The 22,232-nt window shown below is 39.7% G+C and overlaps 1 protein-coding gene across 7 annotated transcripts in view; it reads right to left on the reverse strand.

The window, feature by feature from the left end:
• The window catches only part of ST6GALNAC3 (ST6 N-acetylgalactosaminide alpha-2,6-sialyltransferase 3), a 701,711-nt gene that overhangs the window by 130,452 nt on the left and 549,027 nt on the right, over window positions 1-22,232 (reverse strand). For 2 of the 7 annotated variants that reach the window (XR_010834988.1, XM_067005630.1), the window contains 2 exons: window positions 885-992; window positions 429-501 (listed from right to left, as the gene is read on the reverse strand). The exons of 2 other annotated variants lie outside the window; for them this stretch is intronic. Coding sequence is in view for 4 of the 5 variants with exons in the window: in XM_067005630.1 (XP_066861731.1) it covers window positions 462-501; window positions 885-992 (148 nt within the window). In the remaining variant the exon portion in view is untranslated. Of the gene's footprint in view, window positions 1-428; window positions 502-884; window positions 993-6,925; window positions 7,029-22,232 lie in introns of those variants that run through there. 3 more of the 7 variants (XM_059062800.2, XM_067005616.1, XM_067005633.1) reach the window with 2 other exon arrangements.

The raw sequence follows: 22,232 nt of genomic DNA on the forward strand, positions 1-22,232 counted from the left end.
AAGACATACCAGATCCTTAGTGCTTTCATAAATCAAATAAAATTTATACATCACACCAATTACATGCAAAAATATAGCTATCCTTTGAAGGAGGAAATGGTGCATAATGGAAACAAACTTTGGATAACCTGATCGCTCTTGCAGAGCTTGAAGAGCTTAGTGATTTTTCAGAGTAAGATATTTGTTTCATCTGTGCTCCATTATGCTTATAGTTAGGGTAGAAATATTTGATTATGAAGATTGTGGCTTAGTTACCATTTTGACAATATGATTAAAACACTCTCTGAATTATACTGTGCCAATTGTTGGGAGGGAAATATGAAGCATGGAACATTTGTTTTATTATCTACTTAGAAACTATCCCACCAGCAGGAATATACTGTGGATAAACATACCCATTTTATATAAGGATCTGGCAGATTACTCACTTAGTAGTGAAATATAATTTCCAGGAATTCTCATTAAGGTATCAGCTTCTCTGAGGCTTCAGGACATTTTGGCCTTCAAGATCAAATACAACCATTGAGTAGATAGCCATCTATCAACCATTAGAGCAGCAGAAATGACAAACCTGCTTTGCAAATTAAATAACCACTGAACTTGTTCTGTATTTCCAAGCCACAAGTCCCTGATATGCCTCAGACTAAGGGAAAAATGTTCCTTCTGACATTTGACATTAGACTGTGGTAAATATTTTTTCTTTTTTATCATCCCTAAAAGTCACAACCTGATACACTGACAATAAAATGTCATGTCAGCAAAGAATGCTGGGAAATAATTGTTGCTTTATCTGTTTCTCAGATTTATGATATTAAAATGAATTGTGATATTTTGACAACATATCAGAATTGGAGATGCATAAAAATAATTTCCTGTGATCTTACTTGCAATAGGTGTCATTTATCATCCCGTAGACGTGAATGCCATAACAGGCATCCATGGCCAGAATGAAGGTAAACCAACCCGTGCTGAGATAAGAGCCAGACTGGACTCTGTAGGCGGAACAAAAACAAACAATGACAAACAAAACAAAACAACACAGAAGACATACACAGAGCAACAGCAAAGTGTGATGAGAAACGGGCAACATTTTATCAAAAACATAGCCCTTGTTATCAGGAAAAAACATAAGGAAACTTGACAATCTGTCAAAGATACACACTTATTTTGAATTATCTCTGAATAATTTATAGGCATGCTCTCACTCTTAGTACCTTAAGCCTAGAAGCTATGTTGTATGGAAGAGAAGCCAAATGGTGAATATCTGGAGTCAAATAACCCTGCTCCCTGCAGGTGAAAAATAATTTATTTGATTTTCCATAAGACACAAATTAGTACTGTATATCAGAGGACAGGTTTTCTAAAGTTGCTTGGAGCCCTGATGGGAGCTGAGTGATAATGGTTTTATCTTACTTACCTGGATATGTCACTTTCTCTGAGGCTTGCTAAGTGAAAATTGGATGCAGTGCAGGTGAATGACTTGGTCTGTGAAAGTTTTCTGAAACTTTTTTCTGAAAAGTTTTCCTTCACTGTTTTCCAGGCATCATGAGACAAGACTTTTCCTTTGTAAGACCTATCATACCAATCTCTTTAATACGCTGTTATTGAACACCACACCTACTCTGTGTCCCTCACTGTTGTAAGTGCCGTGGATGCAGTAATTATCACAAAAACCAAGGCTTTTGTCTCCCTGCAGTCCAGAGGATTGGATCTGGAGGTGACAATATTATAAAGGTTGATCAGGGAAGGCCTTTATGATAACAGAAGCAAAGATCTGGGAAAAAAGGGGGTGGGAGAGGGTGAATGGGAAGAAACCATGTAAGCCGTACTGGAAAGGCAGCCTCACATGGGTAGCCTTTCAATGCCCTCTTGGTCACATAAGAGTGGGCCTTGGGCCCAGAACACTTCCTTACCAAGGAGTTCTCACAGCCTGTGCTGGACTTATCACCCTGTGTGTGAATATCTTTCTCTGTTTCACAGTCAAGGTGTACGCGTTTGCTTAAGTGTCATATGGCACATAGCTAACCTCACTGCTATATCCATCTCCTTTAAAAAGGGGATGGGGTCTTTTGTTCTGTGGCACAAGAGGGTTGCATGCAGGCCAAGAGCCTGTGTCAGCTGCTAGGAGTGGGACCTGATGGCTGTGGGGGACCAATGCCCACTATTAGAGCTGACCTTGCTCTATCTCTTCTCTGTGTGAGGATAGCATTTTTCCATCCAGTGCTTGACTGTGTTGTGTTTTCTTTTGTGACTCCAATAGCAAGATACAGTGGGCAGAAGTGTTTGGACTTCTACTCCTGGTGATAAGCGACAGATGCCCCTTGCTCAACAGACCGTATGAGAGAAGAGTGTCCCAGGAAGTGTTCCATCTCACAAATATGAGGAGTGTGCTTGGTATGTTTAAGGAAGAAGTGGGAAGTACAGTAACTGAAGGGGGAGAGTAATTAGATAAGTGCTGATCGGAGGATTCTGTCAAGTTCCAAATGGTTCAAGGGAATATTTGATCTCCATATTTGTCTTTAGCCAAGACAACCCAATCCATCCAAAACAGATGACTGCCTATCTGCTTAAAACTTTCCCCGTAGGGGCATCTGGGTGACCCACGTTGTTTGGCAACTGTGTAGCACCACTGTCTTAAAAAGACTATGTTTCCTATCTTCCATCTAGATGTCTTGGTAAACTAGAACATGGCCGGCTCTTCTCCTCCAAACCAACACCTCACCACTGATACAGCACTCCAGCCAGTAGTTGTTCCCACTGAGGTCCAATATCCTTGCTGCAGTTCTCCAGGACCAAGCCATCAGTGTGCTACAATTAGGACCCTGAATCCTTTGATTCCTTTTTTTTAAACAGGCACCACTTGGTATCAAATCACTTAAAACAGGCAGGCATTTCAGACTCACAGTGGGGGGTTGATAACTGGATTTTTAACCTTTATTTTCATCGACTTTGGTTGATTTGGAAGGAGAAACAGACCCAGAGCATTTATATCCATCCCCTCTGCCTATTTGCCACTGAGTCTGAAATGTCGCTATGTAAATTGACTTCCTTTGTATCTCCTGGTGTGTCTTCTAAATAGAAAACATTCCAGAAACAGGATCACATTAAGTTACAAGCACTTTCCTCTGTGATAGGAACACTAGCAGCAGCATGGGTTAGGAGCAGGCGCCAAATGGGTGGGAAGACATGCCACAGGGAGGGGAAGACACAAAAGAGCAAGTTGGCTTATAATAGAATGGAAGCTGCAGTCAGTCCTGCATTCTGGGGTCTGAGGAGGAGCAGCAATGATGGGAACTGCTTAAAGCACCCTATGCTTAAAAAGTCATTTGAGGGCTTCCCTGGTGGTGCAGTGGTTGAGAGTCCGCCTGCCAATGCAGGGGACACGGGTTCATGTCCCAGTCTGGGAAGATCCCACATGCCGCGGAGCGGCTGGGTCTGTGGACCATGGCCGCTGAGCCTGCACGTCCGGAGCCTGTGCTCCGCAATGGGAGAGGCCACAGCAGTGAGAGGCCCACGTACCGCAAAAAAAAAAAAAAAAAAAAATTGGGAGAGATCAGAAGAACAGAGTCTTGACTAAAAGCTCCCATATCGAAACTAGAAATTTTATTTTTGTACTGATTTGTTCCAGTTACTATTCCTGCTGAATTGTATTTTTCCCCCTCTTCTTGCCTTTTCCTTCTACTTTTTCTACCTTCCAAACCTCTCTATCCTTCTCCATTACTAGGCTGACCAAGCGCTAGTAGAGATCACTAAAATGACAGCATCTATTTGCACATGATGAGAAAAGACAGGTCTCACATATTCACCCATTTATTCATGTTTTTCAACAAACATTCATTGTGATCCTATTATATGCCACTGACTCTGCTAGGAGCTGGTGATGAATATGGGATATTTTCTTAAAGAGCACACGGTCTAGTGGAGGGAGGCACACATGTTAACACAATTAGTCACAATCAGTGTAAAAAAGTGGAGTTTCAGAGTCAGTGCCAAGTGCAGTACAGAACAGAAGTGAGGATGTCTGGTTTCCCATTCCAGCTTTGCCACTACTCAAATGTCAAGCTTTGGACAACTTATTTGGCCCCTTTGGGTCATCTTCGTTTCCTTGTCTCCAAAGTGAGATAGTTCAACTAGTCCTATCTAAGGTTTCTTCTAATTTTAAAATCAAATGATTCTGCAATCATGACCTTCAGTGGTCAATCTGTTTTATTCTTTAGCCATTTGGCAATTGCATGTTCTACATGTGTTGGTGGGTAATTAACAAGCATATTAATTGATCAGGTCACATTTAATGCACACTTGTGTGATGGGCATGCCACTAAATGCCTGGGGTGTGTATAGAAAGGGTATACAGTTTTACCTGGCAATGGTAGTGGCTACAGTCACTAAATTTTGGAGGGAGAAGCTCCATGTTTTCCTCTTTCACACGACTGCTCATGGAAGGTGTTGGAATGGCTAAGACCAAAGGCACAGCCATAGCATTGAGGGTAAAGCTTAATTTGAGTGAGAAAAAAAAATCTAAATTAGGGCAAATTGTTTTTCTTTTTATGCATTTTTCCAGGAGCCAGTCCCTCCACGGAGTTGCTGTCAAGGACCAAAATAATATTAGATCCCTGGAATAAAGGGGGGATCATTTGTGTGACATATGGACCCCTCCTCTGCAAAATAAGTTCCCCTGGTTCACTCTGATCCAGCCCAGATAGTCATGTCTGAGAGTTCAACAGCCAAGCTTTCAGAACAGAAGCCCATAGGGTACAACTGTCAAAGTGATTTCTCTACATATTTATCTTCTCTTTACCACAGGAAAAAGAGGGTCAGGAATTTCAGGGTTTGGCATCTGGTCAAAGATCTTTCCATCTCACCCCCTAATAAGGAAATTGTTACATTTCTGATATTGATTACTTTTAAGCCTAACCTAATTTATTTGGTTTCTGGATAGACATCATAATAATTAGCTCAACAGCTCTTCAAGCAAGCTGCATTGCATTTGATTCAGACTGGGAGGTTCATGCTGCCCAAGTGCCCTGTCCTACAAACAGCACTTAATTAGACAGTTGCATTTTTTCCCCTGGTGCCTCTGATATATTTGGGTTGTGATATCATGTGAGGTTTCCTACCAATAATACTTGCTGGGGCTAGCAAAGTGGTTTCTTCTCAAAATACTCAGAGCAAATGTCCATATAACGATACTTGCAGTGGAATAATGGCAGCTGCTGGATCAATACAGGAATTCTTCTGAATAAATGCCCTGCTGATCTGGGTCCCTAAGGGAATTCACTGGCTTGGATGGCACTGTATGTGGGAATTCTTGTAGCTGCACCATTTCTAAACTCTCCTGCTGTGTGGGTGTACTAGAAAGAAGGAAGTATAAATTATACACCTTAGTAGACCTTTGGAGGTTCAATAAAAACAATAACAAAAAGACTTGAGCTGATGTACATGAAGTTATGCTTTTCAGCTTAGAGAGACCTAATGATAACCATCAGATGCCTTAAAAAAATCCTAAAAGGGTCTCCTCTGGGACCAAATATTGTCTTGTAATTCGTCACTCATGCATGCAACACTATGTACCAGCTGGCCATCAGCCATGGCACTTTTTATACCTTCCACATTTGGGGATCGATGAAAACAATTATTGTCATATACAAATAAACAATCAAGATTCCCATAGGGATACTAAGAGAATTTAAGCCCCTAATTCAGTACAATAGGAAAGCGTAAATTACTGCAGCAGAATAATGAGCCATGCAGGGGAAAATAAAGGCAGGAGTGTTAAAAGGAAGCTGTCAATCATTTGTTTCCACCGGCCAAGCTTTGCATCCCACCGCTCCTTGGTAATCAAGATAGTTACCACTTGGAAACTACTTAAATTTACTTGCTCATCTCTTGTAAAAATGATGTTGTCAACACCTTGATGTAGTACCTGCTTGAAGGAATATCATTTAAAATATGATCTTTCATCTAGTTTATTACCAATAAAATATAAGCTACCATGCCCCTTGATGGTTACCCTGTTCCTTGATGTCTAAAGGCCATCACATGGCCACAGGGATTCGTTGTCTGTCCTGCTGGCCTTATTTTTATCAGTCTCAATGTTTGTGTCTGTCAGCATCCTTCATTCACCTGCACACTTGCTTCTGAGCACGCTCCCTCACCTTCTCCTTTCTGGAAACATATTATGAAGCAATTTTTCCCTATTGCCTGGCAAGCTGAACTTTCTAGTGAGTGACATTTCCCTGTGGGATAATTTCAGAGGAGGAACTGAGGAAACAGAAATGGTTACTTTTCAAAAGAAAAGTGAATTACATTCAACTTATTATCTATTCACAGGATGTTCTAATTATTGAGCACCATTAGCTCAATGACTTGGGTTCTGAACTCAAGAAGCTTATACTTTGATGGGCAAAATAATAGCACTTTTTCTATATTACGATTTTTAAATCTCAGCCTATTTTAAATGAGACAGTTCTCTGTTGTGGGGAATGTCCTGTGTAATAAGTTCTCTTTCACATTTCACCAGATTCCTCTCTGTTCCAAGCTCCCCTGAGCCCAAAGAGGGCAGTAGACTTCTCGACTCCCTGGTGTATAGTCTTTGGCTCAGGGGAGTTTGTCATGGGGATGTCTCTGACCCCAAATGCAGGCTCTCCAGGCTCTCCTTATCTACTGTTCCCACTCTGGCTTCTCACTGTCCCACTGGCTTTCCTCACCAGCCAAGCATCTTACTTCCTTCTCCTTCTTGACAAGTCTATCTGAAGCCATTCAGGTTTGGTCAATACTGAATTATTATCTTATCTTTCAACACAGCCCTAGGAATCAGCAAATTCCTTTGGTCTGAACCCAAAGGGCAGGTCGTAGCCTGCAATGGGGGATGTACAATGAGGAAGGGAAACAAGTGTCAAGGAACAAGGATGAGGAGTCCACTTGCCTCCGTCTCTGTGCCTGCTTCTTCTTCATGGAATGGTTCCTTTCGGGGCCTTTGGTCCTACTGTTTCTAATTCATTTCTTCCACGAGCTAATGCAAACAAGGCCTGGGGCATTCCAAGCGAAAATTTCAAAAACATAATAATCATTTATTAAAGCCCAGAGAAGATCCAGACCCTCCCAACAATGGAGGTTTATTGGACAGCACAATATTGGCAGCAGTTTCTGAAATCTCCTATACTCAGGAGCAAAAAGGAAATTTAATAAAAGAATTAATCAACATTTTATGTCTTGTTTTAACACTATTGGATCTCAGTTCTCTCATCAATATACTACACTGGCAGGATAAATAAAAATAGAAAGTAAGTTTCCATATACCTTCCTAGGGAGATGGAATACTTGACAGAATACAGATTATTCAATTAAAAACATTCTTCCCGCATTTTTTTTCAAAAGCACATGGATAATGAAAGAATACATTTAAACAAAGAGACTGGCCAAGAAAAACAGCTGGTGATTATCAGTAGCACCTTGGGATTCAATCTAATATTGTGAACCAGTCTAATGAAAGCAGAGCTCAAAGTGTGGAAGCAATTTCAGCTGTCCCCAAGTCATATATTTTTGTATGTCATTCGACAGTCGGGAGCTATGGTAATACCCTGGAGTTTGCCCATTGTATTAACACTGTATATTTGTACTATCTGTCAATGGGACATGCCCAGCAAATCTTTAGGCAGCAAAAACTTTCTGCAAATCAGGCGGCAGAACTCCCCATTTTGGCTTGAATCATTTGCAAATGGACATAAACTTTTCAAATGGATAAAAACATCATGCTGTGGATGATTCCTAAGAGAATGCACCAAATGAAAGGAATCTAGTCCTGGAAAATAATGAAAAATGGACCTCGGGTAAATGGAGAAAGCCATAAATCTTAGAGGACTGTAGTACCATCCCAATCCGCTAATGCAAAATGCCTGTGCTAATCAGTAGGCTCTTGGACTGTAAATATAACAAATAATTTTCTTGCCGTAGAATCAACAGGACTCTATGACTAGTGATGAATGCATTGAAATTGTACAAAAGGAGCATAATAAGAAATGACTGTGTTCTTTTCAAAATGTACATTTAAAAGTAAAATGGTATAGCTCCCAAAGATATGATTTATGACTGCTGTAGAAATGGCAGATACCACTCACAAAGATTACTTTTTTCATTCATCTCAGAAATTAAAAGGTTATTTTGCTCTTACCCTTGGGCTTTAATGCCCTCTCAACTGGAAAAGTTGATTTCTGGGATTTCATTCAGTTTCTTAAATGAACAATGGAACCTCAGGAATGGCAAGGATGGATAGTGGAGATCTCTTTGGGCAACTTCATTAAGGCAGGACTGGTTCCATAACCATTCAGTATTGGCTGAATTGTATCCCCTCCAAATTCATATGTTTAAGCCCTAACCCCCCACTGTGATGGTATACCAAGATGGGGCCTTTGGGAGGTAATTAGTCATGAAGGTAGGGCCCTACTGATGGGATTACTGCCCTTATGTGAAGAGAAAGAGACACCACAGCTCTCTCCTTTCATGCTATATGAGGACATAGCGAGAAGGCTACAAGCCAGAAGGAGAGTTCTCACCAGAAACTGACCATGTTGGCATCTTGATCTTGGACCACCAGCTTCCAAAACTACCTGAAAATGAATTTCTGTTGTTTAAGCCCCCCAGTATATGGTACTTTGTTACAGCAGCCCAAGCAGACTAAGGCAATGGGTATTTCTCAGGGCCCTCCCCTGACAAACCTGACCTCCCACTGTATTTTCCAGGACTTCTCTTCCTGAACTCCTATGTCTAGTCACATGGGTCCATTTATGACTCCTTAGCACATCTTGTATGTGTCAGCCTCTGTCTTTTTTTCTCTTGACTTGTGTACATGTTCCTTCTTCCTGAAATGCTCTCCCCATGACTTCTCCTGTTTCTAATCTTATAAACCTTTGATTCCCTCGTCCTTTCAAGAAAGATTTGTTGAGTGCACTGTAGGTGTGAGGCACTGCACCAGGCACTGGAAAGACCAAGTTGCCCCTGATCTCAAATCAGGGTCAAGGCAGGGAGACAGACTCGATGACTATTTTCAAAAATAGGGTTATCAAGGGGGTAATTCCCCTGTGAGTGCTATGAGAGTACTGAGGGAAGAGCAACAGACACCGCTGGAGGGAACTGAGGAAGGTAGGAGTTGAGAGCTGAGCTGCAGATTAAGGCTAAGCAAGAACACCAGGCAGAAAAAGGAGCAGGAGGAGAGCCTTTCAGGCTGAGGGAATGGGCTGTGTAGTTGCACTTGAGGTATGAGAGTAACAGAAATACAGAGTAGTTCTGGTCTGTCCTCTAATCTGGAAGAAACCTCAAAGCATCATCAGTGCTTAATTTCCATAATAAATTATTGGTTAGAGACCGGATGCATAAGTAACACTGACTTATTTTTTTCCTTACATTATGTTTTGAAATATTAGAAATATCGTGATGTTCCGTAAGCTAGTTTTTTCAGCTGAAGGAAATTTATGGATCTGGAGAAAAGTATCTAGGGGAAAATTGGCAGAATTATATTTGTTCTTCCTCGTTAAATTCTTCATTAATTCAGAACTGAGAAAAGTGTTAACAATATATTACTAAGAATAAAAACAATTTTAAAATGTGTGAGGCTATTGGAGGTACCCAGTGGTGTTCATCTGTGTTATAAACTAAGTTACAAGGCAGGAGCAAACTCATCTAATCTCCACATAGTCTCCAAGCAGACTTCCTCAATACACACCTGAAGGCTCACAACCTGTTCCACTTAAAAGGGTAACAGTTTTTACAAAAACATTTAATTTACTGAGTTTGCTTTTTTTTTGTTTTGTTTTTTTAATTGAAAATGAAAATGGATACCACTGCTGCTTTAAGGACATGAACCCTTTGAAATACCTTTCTGGTCTAGAAATGCTGAGCTAAATGACTTCCACAGCAACATCTCCTTTACCCAGTGAAGCTTCTGGGAGAAGGGATTACACTATGTACTCTAACACCTAATCTCCACTCTGAGTAACTGTTGCCTTCCCTAGATCTCTGGCTTTCCTAAATGGCCCATAATTTTGAGGACGTGAGGTATTATGGATAGTCTGTGTGGGTTCTAGTTTCAGACTATTCAAGCTACCATAGACGCCCTTTTCTCAACAACAATAGATTTTCTGTCAACTTTCCTGTGATAGATTGTATTGATCGTCCCCTCCTTGAACATGGCTTGCTCATGCGTCAGTAACTTTCCTGCCTTATGAATTTAGGCTTGGCCAAATGACTTACTTTGACCCATGGACCATTAAGTAGAAGTGAACATTGAGACAGTTCTCAGTGGAGATTTTAAGAAGTGTCACATGGTTCCCATTTCTTACACTTCTTCCCTCTATCATGAGAACAACACATCCCAGGTAGAGGGTGCTCCTTCAGCCTGGGTCCCATGAAGCAGATACAAGCCCAAAACTAGAGCCAAGTTCAGCTAAGCCTAGCAGAGCTATAGCTCATCACAGACCTGTGAATAGTAAATAAATGTTCTTGTAAGCCACTGAGTTTTAGGGTTATTTGATATGCAGTAAAAAGCTAAGTAAACTTTTTTTTGATAAATAATAACTGTTATTATTTATGGAGCATTTATATGTACTAGGCATTGTACCAAGAGCTGTATATAGGTCATTTTATTTAATTCTCACAACAACCCCATCCTATAGGGAGTATTAATATCCCCACTATACAAATGAAGGTTTGGGGAGATATAAAGTACTTGCCCAAAGACAGTCATATCAGAGAACTCAGGTTCTTTCTTGGTTACCATCATTCTCAGTATTGCCTGAGGAGGTATCACATGTCCGATAGAGCAGTCATCAAAAGACCTCAATGCTTCTGGTTCTACTGTTAATTCTCTAGGCAATCTTGAACCTGTTGCTTCTTCTAGGGCCACATTTTCTTTTTTTTTGGTGGCAGAATAAGAGGATTGACCTAGGTAGGCTTAAGGTCTTTCATCACTAAAGTTCTGCAATTGTAGTTATAGTAACATAATCCATGTTAGAGAGATTATAAATGTCTAGCTGTATTTTTGGCACAGAGTTATTATCACCACTTTATAGATTTGTGTTTATAGCCTTACCATTCAAAACACTTTTTAGAATTTCAGCCATAGTCATGTTCAAACAATAGCATTAGGCCTCTGATGTAGATATATACATACTTTAAAAAGAAATAAAGGGTATATATGTCAATCCCAATCTCCCAATCCATCCCACCCCCCTTTCCCCCCTTGATATCCACATGTTTGTACTCTACGTCTCTGTCTCTATTTCTGCTTTGCAAATAAGTTCATCTGTACCATTTTTCTAGATTCCACATATACGTGTTAATATACGATATGTTTTTCTCTTTCTGACTTCACTCTGTATGAGTTTCTATATATACACTACTATGAATAAAATAGATAGCTAATGAGCACAGACTGTTTAGCACAGGGAACTCTACTTAATGTACTGTGGTGACCTAAATGAGAAGGAAATCCAAGGAAGAGGGGATATACGTATACGTGTGGCTGGTTCACTTTGCTGTACAACAGAAACTAACACAACATTGTAAAGCAACTATACTCTAATTAAAAAAAAAAAAAAACGAAAGAAAGGAGGAAAGGATGAAGGGAAGGAGGGAGGGAGGGAGGCAGGAAGGGGTAAGTCCTGAAATAAAGATCAAGTTCCTAGATTTACTTCATTCTACAGGCATGGCTTCCTTTCAGCCCTTAGGTTCTGCAACCTTTTAATAAATTCTCCTCTTCGGCTTGTGTCAGCTGAGGGAGGCATCTGTTCCTTGCAACCAAAGATTTGAAGTTGGATTGGTTGACCTCCAAGATCCTTTCTAACATAATGAGTCTATTTAATACTCTAGGTATAATTAGGGGCTTTGCATCTACTGAATCCTTAATTCTTATTAACAATCACTATCTGATCTGATCCAAGTTCTATACTTAGGCTTAAATAAGTTGCTTCTTTCTAACTTACCCTTCAACTTATCTTGAAATCATGCCCTTCCTAAATTGATGTGGTCTTCAGTATTCTGAATGCTAATCACCTGTCTCTACCTAAGGCATAGGTGCCTGTTCCGTGCTAACCTGATAAAGGTAATTAAAGGAAGGTTTTGGCTTTCTCTCCTAGTTCTCTTATCAGCAATTCCCTCTGCATATACTTTCCTTAAGACTAAGGAGAAATAAAAAAGGAAAGATTGTAATCAGGTAGGAGAATATCTAAATAGATAAAAGACTTTTTCCTGCTACTTTAAGATTTTAGAAGAGAAAAGAAAGGACTCACTTTCCCTTAGCTTTTTGACTTCACTGGAAATTGAGTTAAACCAAGCTTTTCCTTTAGCTATAGTTCTAGCACAGAATCAGACTCAAACTTGCTTCTGACAAAAATGCTTTCTGAGCCCTTGTTGACATACAGCATTATATTAGTTTCAGATGTACAACATAATGCTTGACATTTGTATGTATATATTTCGAAATGATCACCACAATAAGTCTAGTTATCATTCGTCACCACACAGTTTCAGAATTTAAAAAATAATTTTTAAACAACTGAAAAGGATTAAGACAGGATTTAACAAGGATTTAAGACAGGGACTTGAGGTGGTTTCACCCCATTGAAGGAGAATTGGGTATCCACGCTTGATGCTAAGGTCTCTAATATCAGTGGGATCATCATTAAACCAGCTTCGTCAGGAGCCAAGGAACCAGCTACACATAAAACTGAAATTAAAAAAATACAAAGCAGCACTGACCTTCTTCTGATTAAGAAAGACCAATTTTGCTGCCACTTCCTGCCTATCTGAATCTATTATCGCTATTCTGAGTAACATGGCTCAATAAATCCTGAAATAAATTATTTTGAGGGGAATATTTATTTTCAATAGGAAAAGCTAAACTGTACCCCCATCATCCCCGTCTATTAAAGTTGTTTCTTTTTGGCTCACTAAAGATAATTCAATTAGAAGGATAATTCAATTAGAAAAGGTCAGAAGTAACAACTGACATATGGGTCTTCAGGGACTGAGAATTTTAGTCTCCAACTTAGAGAAGGAGGTTTTATTTGTCATTTTTCCAATAGGCTGAGATTCATTGACTACCTTATACACAATACCTTTGCCAAATTATAGGCTATCATCAATGTGTCAAACAGACACTTATCTAGTTCTTCTACTCCAGTACCAGCTGATTCCTAAGAGGGGCATCTGTCTGCACCAGAAGAACACCCAAATTCAGGTGACTTAGTGATGGAATCTTCGTTGAAACAGTCAAAGCTAATGGAGTCTCACCTATTAAACAAGCTGATTGTCCGCTAAGGTAGAATGTTATTCCAACTTAATTCTGCCCAGGAATTTTAGTCCTAAGAAATCCATTGTTCTCTCTATTCTTGAGATGGGATAGGGTTTGAAAGCTATCCAGATTTTCCAGTTGAGCTACATTCCTTGCCTAGTGAAGCAAAATTTCTTTCATGGAGGTATGTCTTCCCATAGCGTTGATACACAGGTTGGCTGGCAATCTGGGGAAAGGATCTATGTGTTTGTTGCTTACAGTAAATCTGTACCTGCGAAGTCCTCCTGTGCACACCCTCCCCATACCAAAACTTCTCCTGTACTAGGTCCTTTTATCTAAGGACGATCTTTCTGATCAGAGAAAAGGTAATGTCAATAATTCCATTCTTCCAATCAGAAGAGATAACTTTCATGTGACTCTGGAATTCTTCTAGCCCAGTAATTATTTTTCTTATTGAAGTATACTTGATATACAATATTGTGTTCGTTTCAGGTGTACAGCATAGTGATTCAGTATTTTTGCAAATTATATATATTCCATTCTACAATGATTATTACAAGGTGATTACAAGATAATAGGTATAATCCCCTGTGCAATAGAGTAGGTCATTTTTGCTTATTTATTTTATATACAGTGGTTTGTATCTGTTAATCCGTTACCCCTAATTTTCCCCTTCCCCCTTCCCTATTCCCTTTGGTAGTTAAAATTTTGTTTTCTACGTCTGTGAGTCAGTTTCTGTTTTGTATATACATTAAGCCCAGTAATATTGTTGATCCAGAGTAGACAAAATTTCATAAAGTGGGAACTAGAACACAGAGCAAAAGCAATATATCTTAGAAGCTGCCAGGAGAAATGCAGAATAGAACTTAGAAAATTCCTCTTATTTGAGAGCATCTGACTGAAACGTGAGAATGTTGTTATCTCCACAGATTTTCCTACATTGCAACAGTCACAAAATGTCAGAAATCTCCATGCCTAGCTACAAAAATGAGAAGGACACAGGAAAACAGTTGAGAAGATCCTCCGCCTTCCATATTTGCTTTCACCAGCTGGTGATAACAGTTTATGCCCATGTTTCTGACTAAAGGGGCTGCAAAGAAGTGACGAGAAGAGCTACTGAACTCTGAAGGCTGTTGAACAGCAGCAGTAGATGAACAGAATTGCTCCTATTTTGGGAGCCCACGGATTGGCTTCCCTTCATTCCTCCTCTCTTCCCCTTACCTCTGCTTAGTCTTAAGTGTCCATAATCATGCCAAGAGGATGAAAAGAGGATGTTTTTTTGTAGAGGGGAAATATGAGGCATGAAGTTTTGTGAAAGCTTCACCCCAAGATAAGAAAGTAGGTTGAAGGAAGCTGCCTTCCTTCCTTATGAACCGGTTAAAGGGAACTGGTGAGTGATGATGACCAGCTCCCTCCCCATCTTTGCAGCCACAATCCTTGTGTTCCTAGGCTGAATATTCTAGACCCTTCCACCATTTTTCCACTCTGGAAAAACTCTTTACTGTCATCAGAGGCCCAAATCTCTGATGTGATGATTGTGATTCCACAATCCTATTCCTTCTCCCAGGGGCATCATTTCTTCCTGTGCAGTACTGGGATCCCACTCTTTACACCCAGAGCCCTGGCTCCACTTCCCAGCCATAGCCCTGATCCCACTCTCCTGAGGCATTGTTTCCATCCTCTGCACCTTTTCCCAAGCTCCATTTACCACCACTGCTACTGATAATGGATTCTGATTTTATTGTCCTGGGAGTATAGTCTGGGTATTCGTACTTAATAAAAATTTTTTTATAAAAAAAGTTTCTTGGGTGATTATAATGTGATGTGTGTAGCCAGGGTTGAAAATCACTGCTATAAATGCTTGTTAGGTTTGAGGATTCTATTAGAAGTTGAGTTCCATTTTATTATGAATTAAATTAGCTTTTGAGGATTGGCCTGAGAATCTAACCACTGGTTTAAAATTTGTTTCTTTAGGAAAATATGTCCCAATTTATAAATAGCTGACTTGCAAACTGACTGGAGACTTGCCAGTGAAGGAATGCTGGTAAGCAAAGGTATCCTGACTTTCTTTGAAAAGTTTGTTTATTTATTTAATTAAAGTATAATTGATTAGTATAGTTGATTTACCATATTACCTTAATTTCAGGTGTACAGCATAGTGATTCAATATTTTATAGATTATACTCCATTTAAACTTATTACAAAATAATGGCTATATTTCCCTGTGCTGTACAATACATCCTTGTTGCTTATCTATTTAATACACAGTAGTTTGTATCTCTTAATCCCATACCCCTGTCTTGCCCCTCCCTTCTTCCCTCTCCCCACTAGTAACAATTAATTTGTTTTCCATATCTGTAAGTTTGCTTCTATTTTTTTAGATACACTCACTTGTTTTATTTTTTAGATTCCACATATAAATGATAACATACAGTATTTGTCTTTCTGTGTCTGAGTTACTTCACTAAGCTTAATACCCTCCAGGTCTATCCATGTTGTTGCAAACGGCAAAATTTCATTCTTTTTTATGGGTTGAATAATATTCCATTGTGTGTATATAAATGTATCCCATCTTAATAACTATGTCTGGCACACATTAGGCACTGGAATTGCCCAACTTAGTTGAATAATTTTTGGAATGCAGGCTGTTCCTAAGTAGAAATTGCTAACATTTTTCCCCCAAGGAATTTTAAACAGTTTACCAATGCCTTCTCATTGATGATGTAACAGAGGTACTTACTGATATATCTAAGGATATACCACATGTCAGAGACACAACCCAAATCACCATGCAAAATTTGCTAAACCTCACATGTACCCCTTGTATCCATTTACCTCCAGAATCAGGTTTTCCCCCAGCTTTACTGAGATATTAATGACACATAACATATGAAAGTTTAAGGTGTACAACGTAATGATTAGGTACATGTACACACTGCAAAACGATCACCACAATAAGGTTAGCTAACATTTCCATCCCTTCATGCTATTACAATTTGTGTGTGTGTGCACACGTATTTGTGTGTTGATAACATTTAAGACTTCTTCTCTCAAAATTTTTCAGTTATATAATATGGTATTGTTAATTATAGTCACCATGCTGTGCATTAGATCCCCAGATCTTAATTATCTTATAGTTGAGATAGAATCAAATTTTAAAATCCTTTTTTTAGTCAGTTGAGCCATAGCTCAGCCAAAATTCCGATTTCATCTATCAGGATTGAAATGTGCTCTGTATTTTTTATAAATAACAAAACATAGCACAGCGGTGGCCATATATGGCATGCCAAAGAAAGGAGAATAAACAAAGGTGGGGCTCCAAAAGGTGGGAAGATGTGTTTTTGTAATTTATTGGACCCACAGTAGACATATCAACATCAAGAGGTGTATTCACTGTTAAATTCCTGAAATCACGAGGTAAAATATCAATTTACCTAAGTTAATTTCAGTCTTTTGAATTTTTCACTGCAAAGCAAATTCTCAGAAAATTAAGTGTCATTTGTACCTTCCTGAAGTTATAAAGCACATGCTTAATGGAATCTCGTGGCAATTAATGTCTTAGGTCATTCTACAGGCACAGGGAAGTCTCTTTCCTCCCTGCTTTTGGCTGTCATCATGCACCCCTCTTGCCACTGTTGCCTCCAGTTTTGCAATCAACAAAGTCCAGAAAGTGACATTTGCATACTGGCCCTGTAGGAAAGCTTCCTCAGTCTTCCTGTCAGCACAAAGCTTATTCAATTATGTTCGGCCTCAGAAGTGCCGTTTTATTTATCAGAAGGCCACTTTCCAGTTTTTAAATGGCTCTGGACCTGCCACTTCTTTGAGCAACCCTGACTGTAAGAGCATTTGCCATTCACCTCGGGCTGTGCTTGTGGCTAGGAATCATCTATAACTAGTATGCTGCTAACAGGATTAATGCATGAGAGACAGTGCCCAGCCTTATTGAGAAGCCTTTCTAAAACAAGCTGGCAGCTGCTGATTTGCACATTGCAAGAGAAGAAAACCTAAGTGCTCGCAACTGTGGGTACTGTTTCCTTCCATTCATAGTTCGAGAATTAATGGTGATATTAATGCAGCCAAGAAAGATGTCAGATAGTAGATGGCTCCAGCTCCTGAATTATCTTGTTTAATTTATTTGTTTGGATGATGGCTCCATGATTCTCCAGGATATGTGCATCACCCTATCTGTTATTTTTTTTATTTTTTTTATTTTTTTTTTTTGCGGTACGCGGGCCTCTCACTGTTGTGGCCCCTCCCGTTGCGGAGCACAGGCTCCGGACGCGCAGGCTCAGCGGCCATGGCTCACGGGCCCAGCCGCTCCGCGGCACGTGGGATCTTCCCAGACCGGGGCACGAACCCGCGTCCCCTGCATCGGCAGGCGGATTCTCAACCACTGCGCCACCAGGGAAGCCCTATGTGCATCACCCTAAACTCTGCCCTCTTCCTCATCCTTCGTGTCCCATTAGTTACTGGGTTGTGTTAACTCTTCACGTTACCTCTCATATCTGTTTCTTTGTATCCCTCTACTACTTTAAAACCCTGGGTAACAAGGTGGCTTGGGTGTAGGCTTCAGATTGGTACAGTCACCCATTGTGGTACATCTATGAAATCTGTGTACACATTTAACAGAAGGGAATGACGTGGTGGCTGGGCTGGAGGCAACAGTGGATATGAGTCCACTCTCAGGGAGCCACCACCCACACCCAAGATGTCCCTTCACAATCTTGGCATTTTCTTTAAAATCACAAAAGAATAGGAAGCGGGGACGGTGGTAAAATTTTTAAAAAGGGAAACACATAAGCATTGGTATGAAGAAAGATGTTTTCCGATCTCCCTACCCACTAATTTTCTAGTCACAGGTGACTTTATTGTGGAAACAGCCTCTCTGTATTTCCTGGTGAGGTGTTGAAACTGAAAAAGCACAACTGAGCTAGACATAGAGTCAATATTCTTTGATTCAATTTCAGCTCTTCACTGTGGCACTATCCCCCATCATCTCTTTCAAGAAGGCAATGCAAAGGAAAATCAGGTTTTTCTCTAATCAAGGATAAGGAATGATTTCTAGCTTTGTGATAATCAAGGAGTTTCAAAGAACTCAGTGATAGTTAAAATATTATAGCCATTCAAGTTCTGATTTCATATTGCAACATACCACCCAAAACTTTTCAATTATTATCATTTTTTCCTTTGTACACCAATACAAAAGTAACAGTATTTAATAAGCATGTGAAACATAGGCCTAGCACTATTAAGTGGAAGGATCTTTGAGTGAATGAATGGATGAATTAGGTTCTCCCAACAAGTCACCTAGACAAATGTGCTTCTGTAAAGAGCGGGATGGAGCATGGAGGGGAAGGAACCACTTTTCTATTGATAACCATTATTTTCCCCTAACACACATATTTCCTTTCTAGACATTCATGACATTACAGAGGATAACTCAGGGATACGTGATCTTAGCAGTTTGTTTTTGTCTTAAAAGAAATACATCCAGGGCTTCCCTGGTGGCGCAGTGGTTGAGAGTCCACCTGCCGTTGCAGGGGACACGGGTTCGTGTCCTGGACCGGGAAGATCCCATATGCCGCGGAGCGGCTGGGCCCGTGAGCCATGGCCACTGAGCCTGCGCGTCCGGCGCCTGTGCTCCACAACGGGAGAGGCCACAACAGTGAGAGGCCCGTGTACCGGAAAAAAAAAAAAAAAAAAAAAAAACAGGGGAAGACAACACGTGTGCATTTATTTAATGAGCACTGTGCAGCTACTCAACAAACACAAAGCACAGCAAGGTGCCTGCCATGAGCCAGGCCCTGCACCACTAAGGTATTTTGCTTTTTGATGTTGAGTAATTCTTGTATCAAAAAGGAAAACACATAAACATCTTTGTGTGTTTTTATGCCCAAGCCCTTAGAAGAGACATGAAGTATTTTGTTTACAATGATATGGCATTTCTCTGAATAAAGAGTTCTATGGCTTGGGGCGGAAATGGTCTCAAAAGTGGCCCTAAAACCCCATTTCTCCCCTTATGGACCATGAATGTCCAACATTGTCCCAACAGTGCTTCAAAGGAAATATTTTTAAAAATCAGATCGATAATTTTCGACCCTCTTCTTGGGATCCTAGACCCTCACAATTCACCCTGCTCTGTTTCCTCTCTCCCTCCAGGCCTTTGTCCTTGTCTCCTCGCTTTGTTCCCAGCATCAGGGACAACGTGCTCATGGAGAAGTTTGACTCCCTTGTCTGGGATTCTATCATTTCCTGCTTCCCTGACCTACCTTTGATGCCCCCCTGTTCTGTGGTGAACTGGAGTGACAAGACAAGGAGTTATTGCTTCTAAACAGAGGATGCTATCTGAACCATTAACCCTCCAGAGCAAAGAGCAATCATGTTTACGCACAGTGAGGAAACATGGAGACACTTGAAGCCTCATCAGTAAAGAAAACAGAGCTAACAGGGGGATTCTACAAGCTCACTGATGACCACTTGGTGCTGTGTTTGGGTTCATCTATCTTTTGGCTATTTTATAGAAAATATTTCAAATTAAGAGAATAAAATCCTATGATAAACAAATGAGACCTAATGAAACTTAAAAGCTTTTGCACAGCAAAGGAAACCATAAACGAGACGAAAATACAACCCTCAGAATGGGAGAAAACATTTGCAAATGAAGCAACTGACAAAGGATTAATATCCAAAACATACAAGCAACTCCTGCAGCTCAATATCAAAAAAACAAACAACCTAATCCAAAAATGGGCAGAAGATCTAAATAGACAATTCTCCAAAGAAGATATACAGATTGCCAACAAACAGATGAAAGGATGCTCAAGATCATTAATCATTAGAGAAATGCAAATCAAAACTACAATGAGATATCATCTCACACTGGTCAGAATGGCCATCATCAAAAAATCTACATACAATAAATGCTGGAGAGGGTGTAGAGAAAAGGGAACCTGCCTGCACTGTTGGTGGGAAAGTAAATTGATACAGCCATTATGGAGAACAGTATGGAGGTTCCTTAAAAAACTAAAAATAGAACTACCATACGACCTAGCAAACCCATTACTGGGCATATACCCTCAGAAAACCATAATTCAAAAAGAGTCATGTACCAAAATGTTTATTGCAGCTCTATTTACGATAGCCAGGACATGGAAGCAACCTAAGTGTCCTTCGACAGATGAATGGATAAAGAAGATATGGCACATATATACAATGGAATATTACTCAGCCATAAAAAGGAATGAAACTGAGTTATTTGTAGTAAGGTGGATGGACCTAGAGACTGTCATACAGAGTGAAGTCAGAAAGAGAAAAACAAATACTGTATGCTAACACATATATATGGAATCTAAAAGAAAATGGCCAGAAGAACCTAGGGGCAAGATGGGAATAAAGACACAGACCTACTAGAGAATGGACTTGAGGGTATGGGGAGGGGGAAAGGTAAGCTGGGACAAAGTAAGAGAGTGGCATGGACATATATACGCTACCAAACGTAAAATAGATAGATAGTGGGAAGCACCGCATAGCACAGGGAGATCAACTCTGTGCTTTGTGACCACCTAGAGGGGTGGGATAGGGAAGGTGGGAGGGAGAGAGATGCAAGAGGGAAGAGATATGGGGACATATGTATATGTATACCTGATTCACTTTGTTATAAAGCAGAAACTGACACACCATTGTAAAGCAATTATACTCTAATAAAGATGTTTAAAAAATCCTATGATAATTCCTATGCTGCATAAATTGTTCCAGAGTCCCCTAAAAAATGGAACATTTCCCAGTTCATATAACCAATCTGGCATCACACTGATACTGAAACCCAAGAAAGAGCCAAAAGGGGGTAGGGATGAAAAATGAGAGTACAATCCCATTTATAATTACAGACTCAAAAATCTTCAATTAAAACCCAATCAACTGACCACAGCACTAAATTAAATAGCCATACTCTATGGCCAAACAGGTTCTATTCCAGGAGGGCAAGGATAATTTAATATAAGTAAATCTGTTAATATGGCACTTCTCAAGTGTGTTAGGTTGAACCCTAAATCAGTGGGATACTAAACAGTATCATACAAGGGAAAGAGGAACAGGTGATGTTTGGGAATGGTGGGTTTTACAAAGTTAACTGAAATATAACTGACATACAGCACTGTATGTGTTTAAGATGTTCAGCGTAATGATTTGACTTACATACATTTTGACACAATTGCCACAATAAGTTCAGTTAACATCCATCATCTCATAGATACAAAAAACATGTGGGTTTTTTTGTGATAAGAACTTTTAGGATCTACTCTCTTAGCAACCTTCAAATATAGAATTACTCATCATATAGCATTATGGTGTCTATATATTTTTAACTGAATTTCTTGACTGCTGGACTTCTCAGCATCTTCATATGATAAGAGCTAATATATCTCTAAGAAGTGAATATGTGAGGCAGCATTTCCCCAAGCTATTTGACTAGATGACAATTTCCTCCCCCCCTCAATTTTTTTTGATGGACCAGCCTGAGGAAAAAGTGTTCTTGGGGAAATATTTTCAATGGAGCCTATATTAATTTAATGCATTGTATCAGTCATTGAAGGCGACACCATATGATTTCTTCAGGAGATGCCAGAAAGAATTTGATAGAATCCAATATTCAATCCAAATAAAATTGTTTTAATCTACAACCAAAGGGATATCTTCTTAATGTAATAAAGAATCCCTCTATTAGACTAAGTGCCAGCATCATAAGTAATGGTAAAATACTAGAAGGTATGTGTCATTAAGGTCAGGAATAAGAAAAATGTGTATGCTGTTATTATTTTTTTTCTTTAACATTGTTCTGGAAATTTTAGAGAATGGAGTAAGGCATGAAATGTTAACAATGAGAAGAAACAGAGCTCTTCTACATACATGAAATAATTGTTTAAAAATTGTAGAAGGAAAGGACCTACTG

This window comes from Kogia breviceps, chromosome 1 (assembly GCF_026419965.1).
Source record: "Kogia breviceps isolate mKogBre1 chromosome 1, mKogBre1 haplotype 1, whole genome shotgun sequence".
In the NCBI taxonomy this organism is placed as follows: domain Eukaryota; kingdom Metazoa; phylum Chordata; class Mammalia; order Artiodactyla; family Physeteridae; genus Kogia; species Kogia breviceps.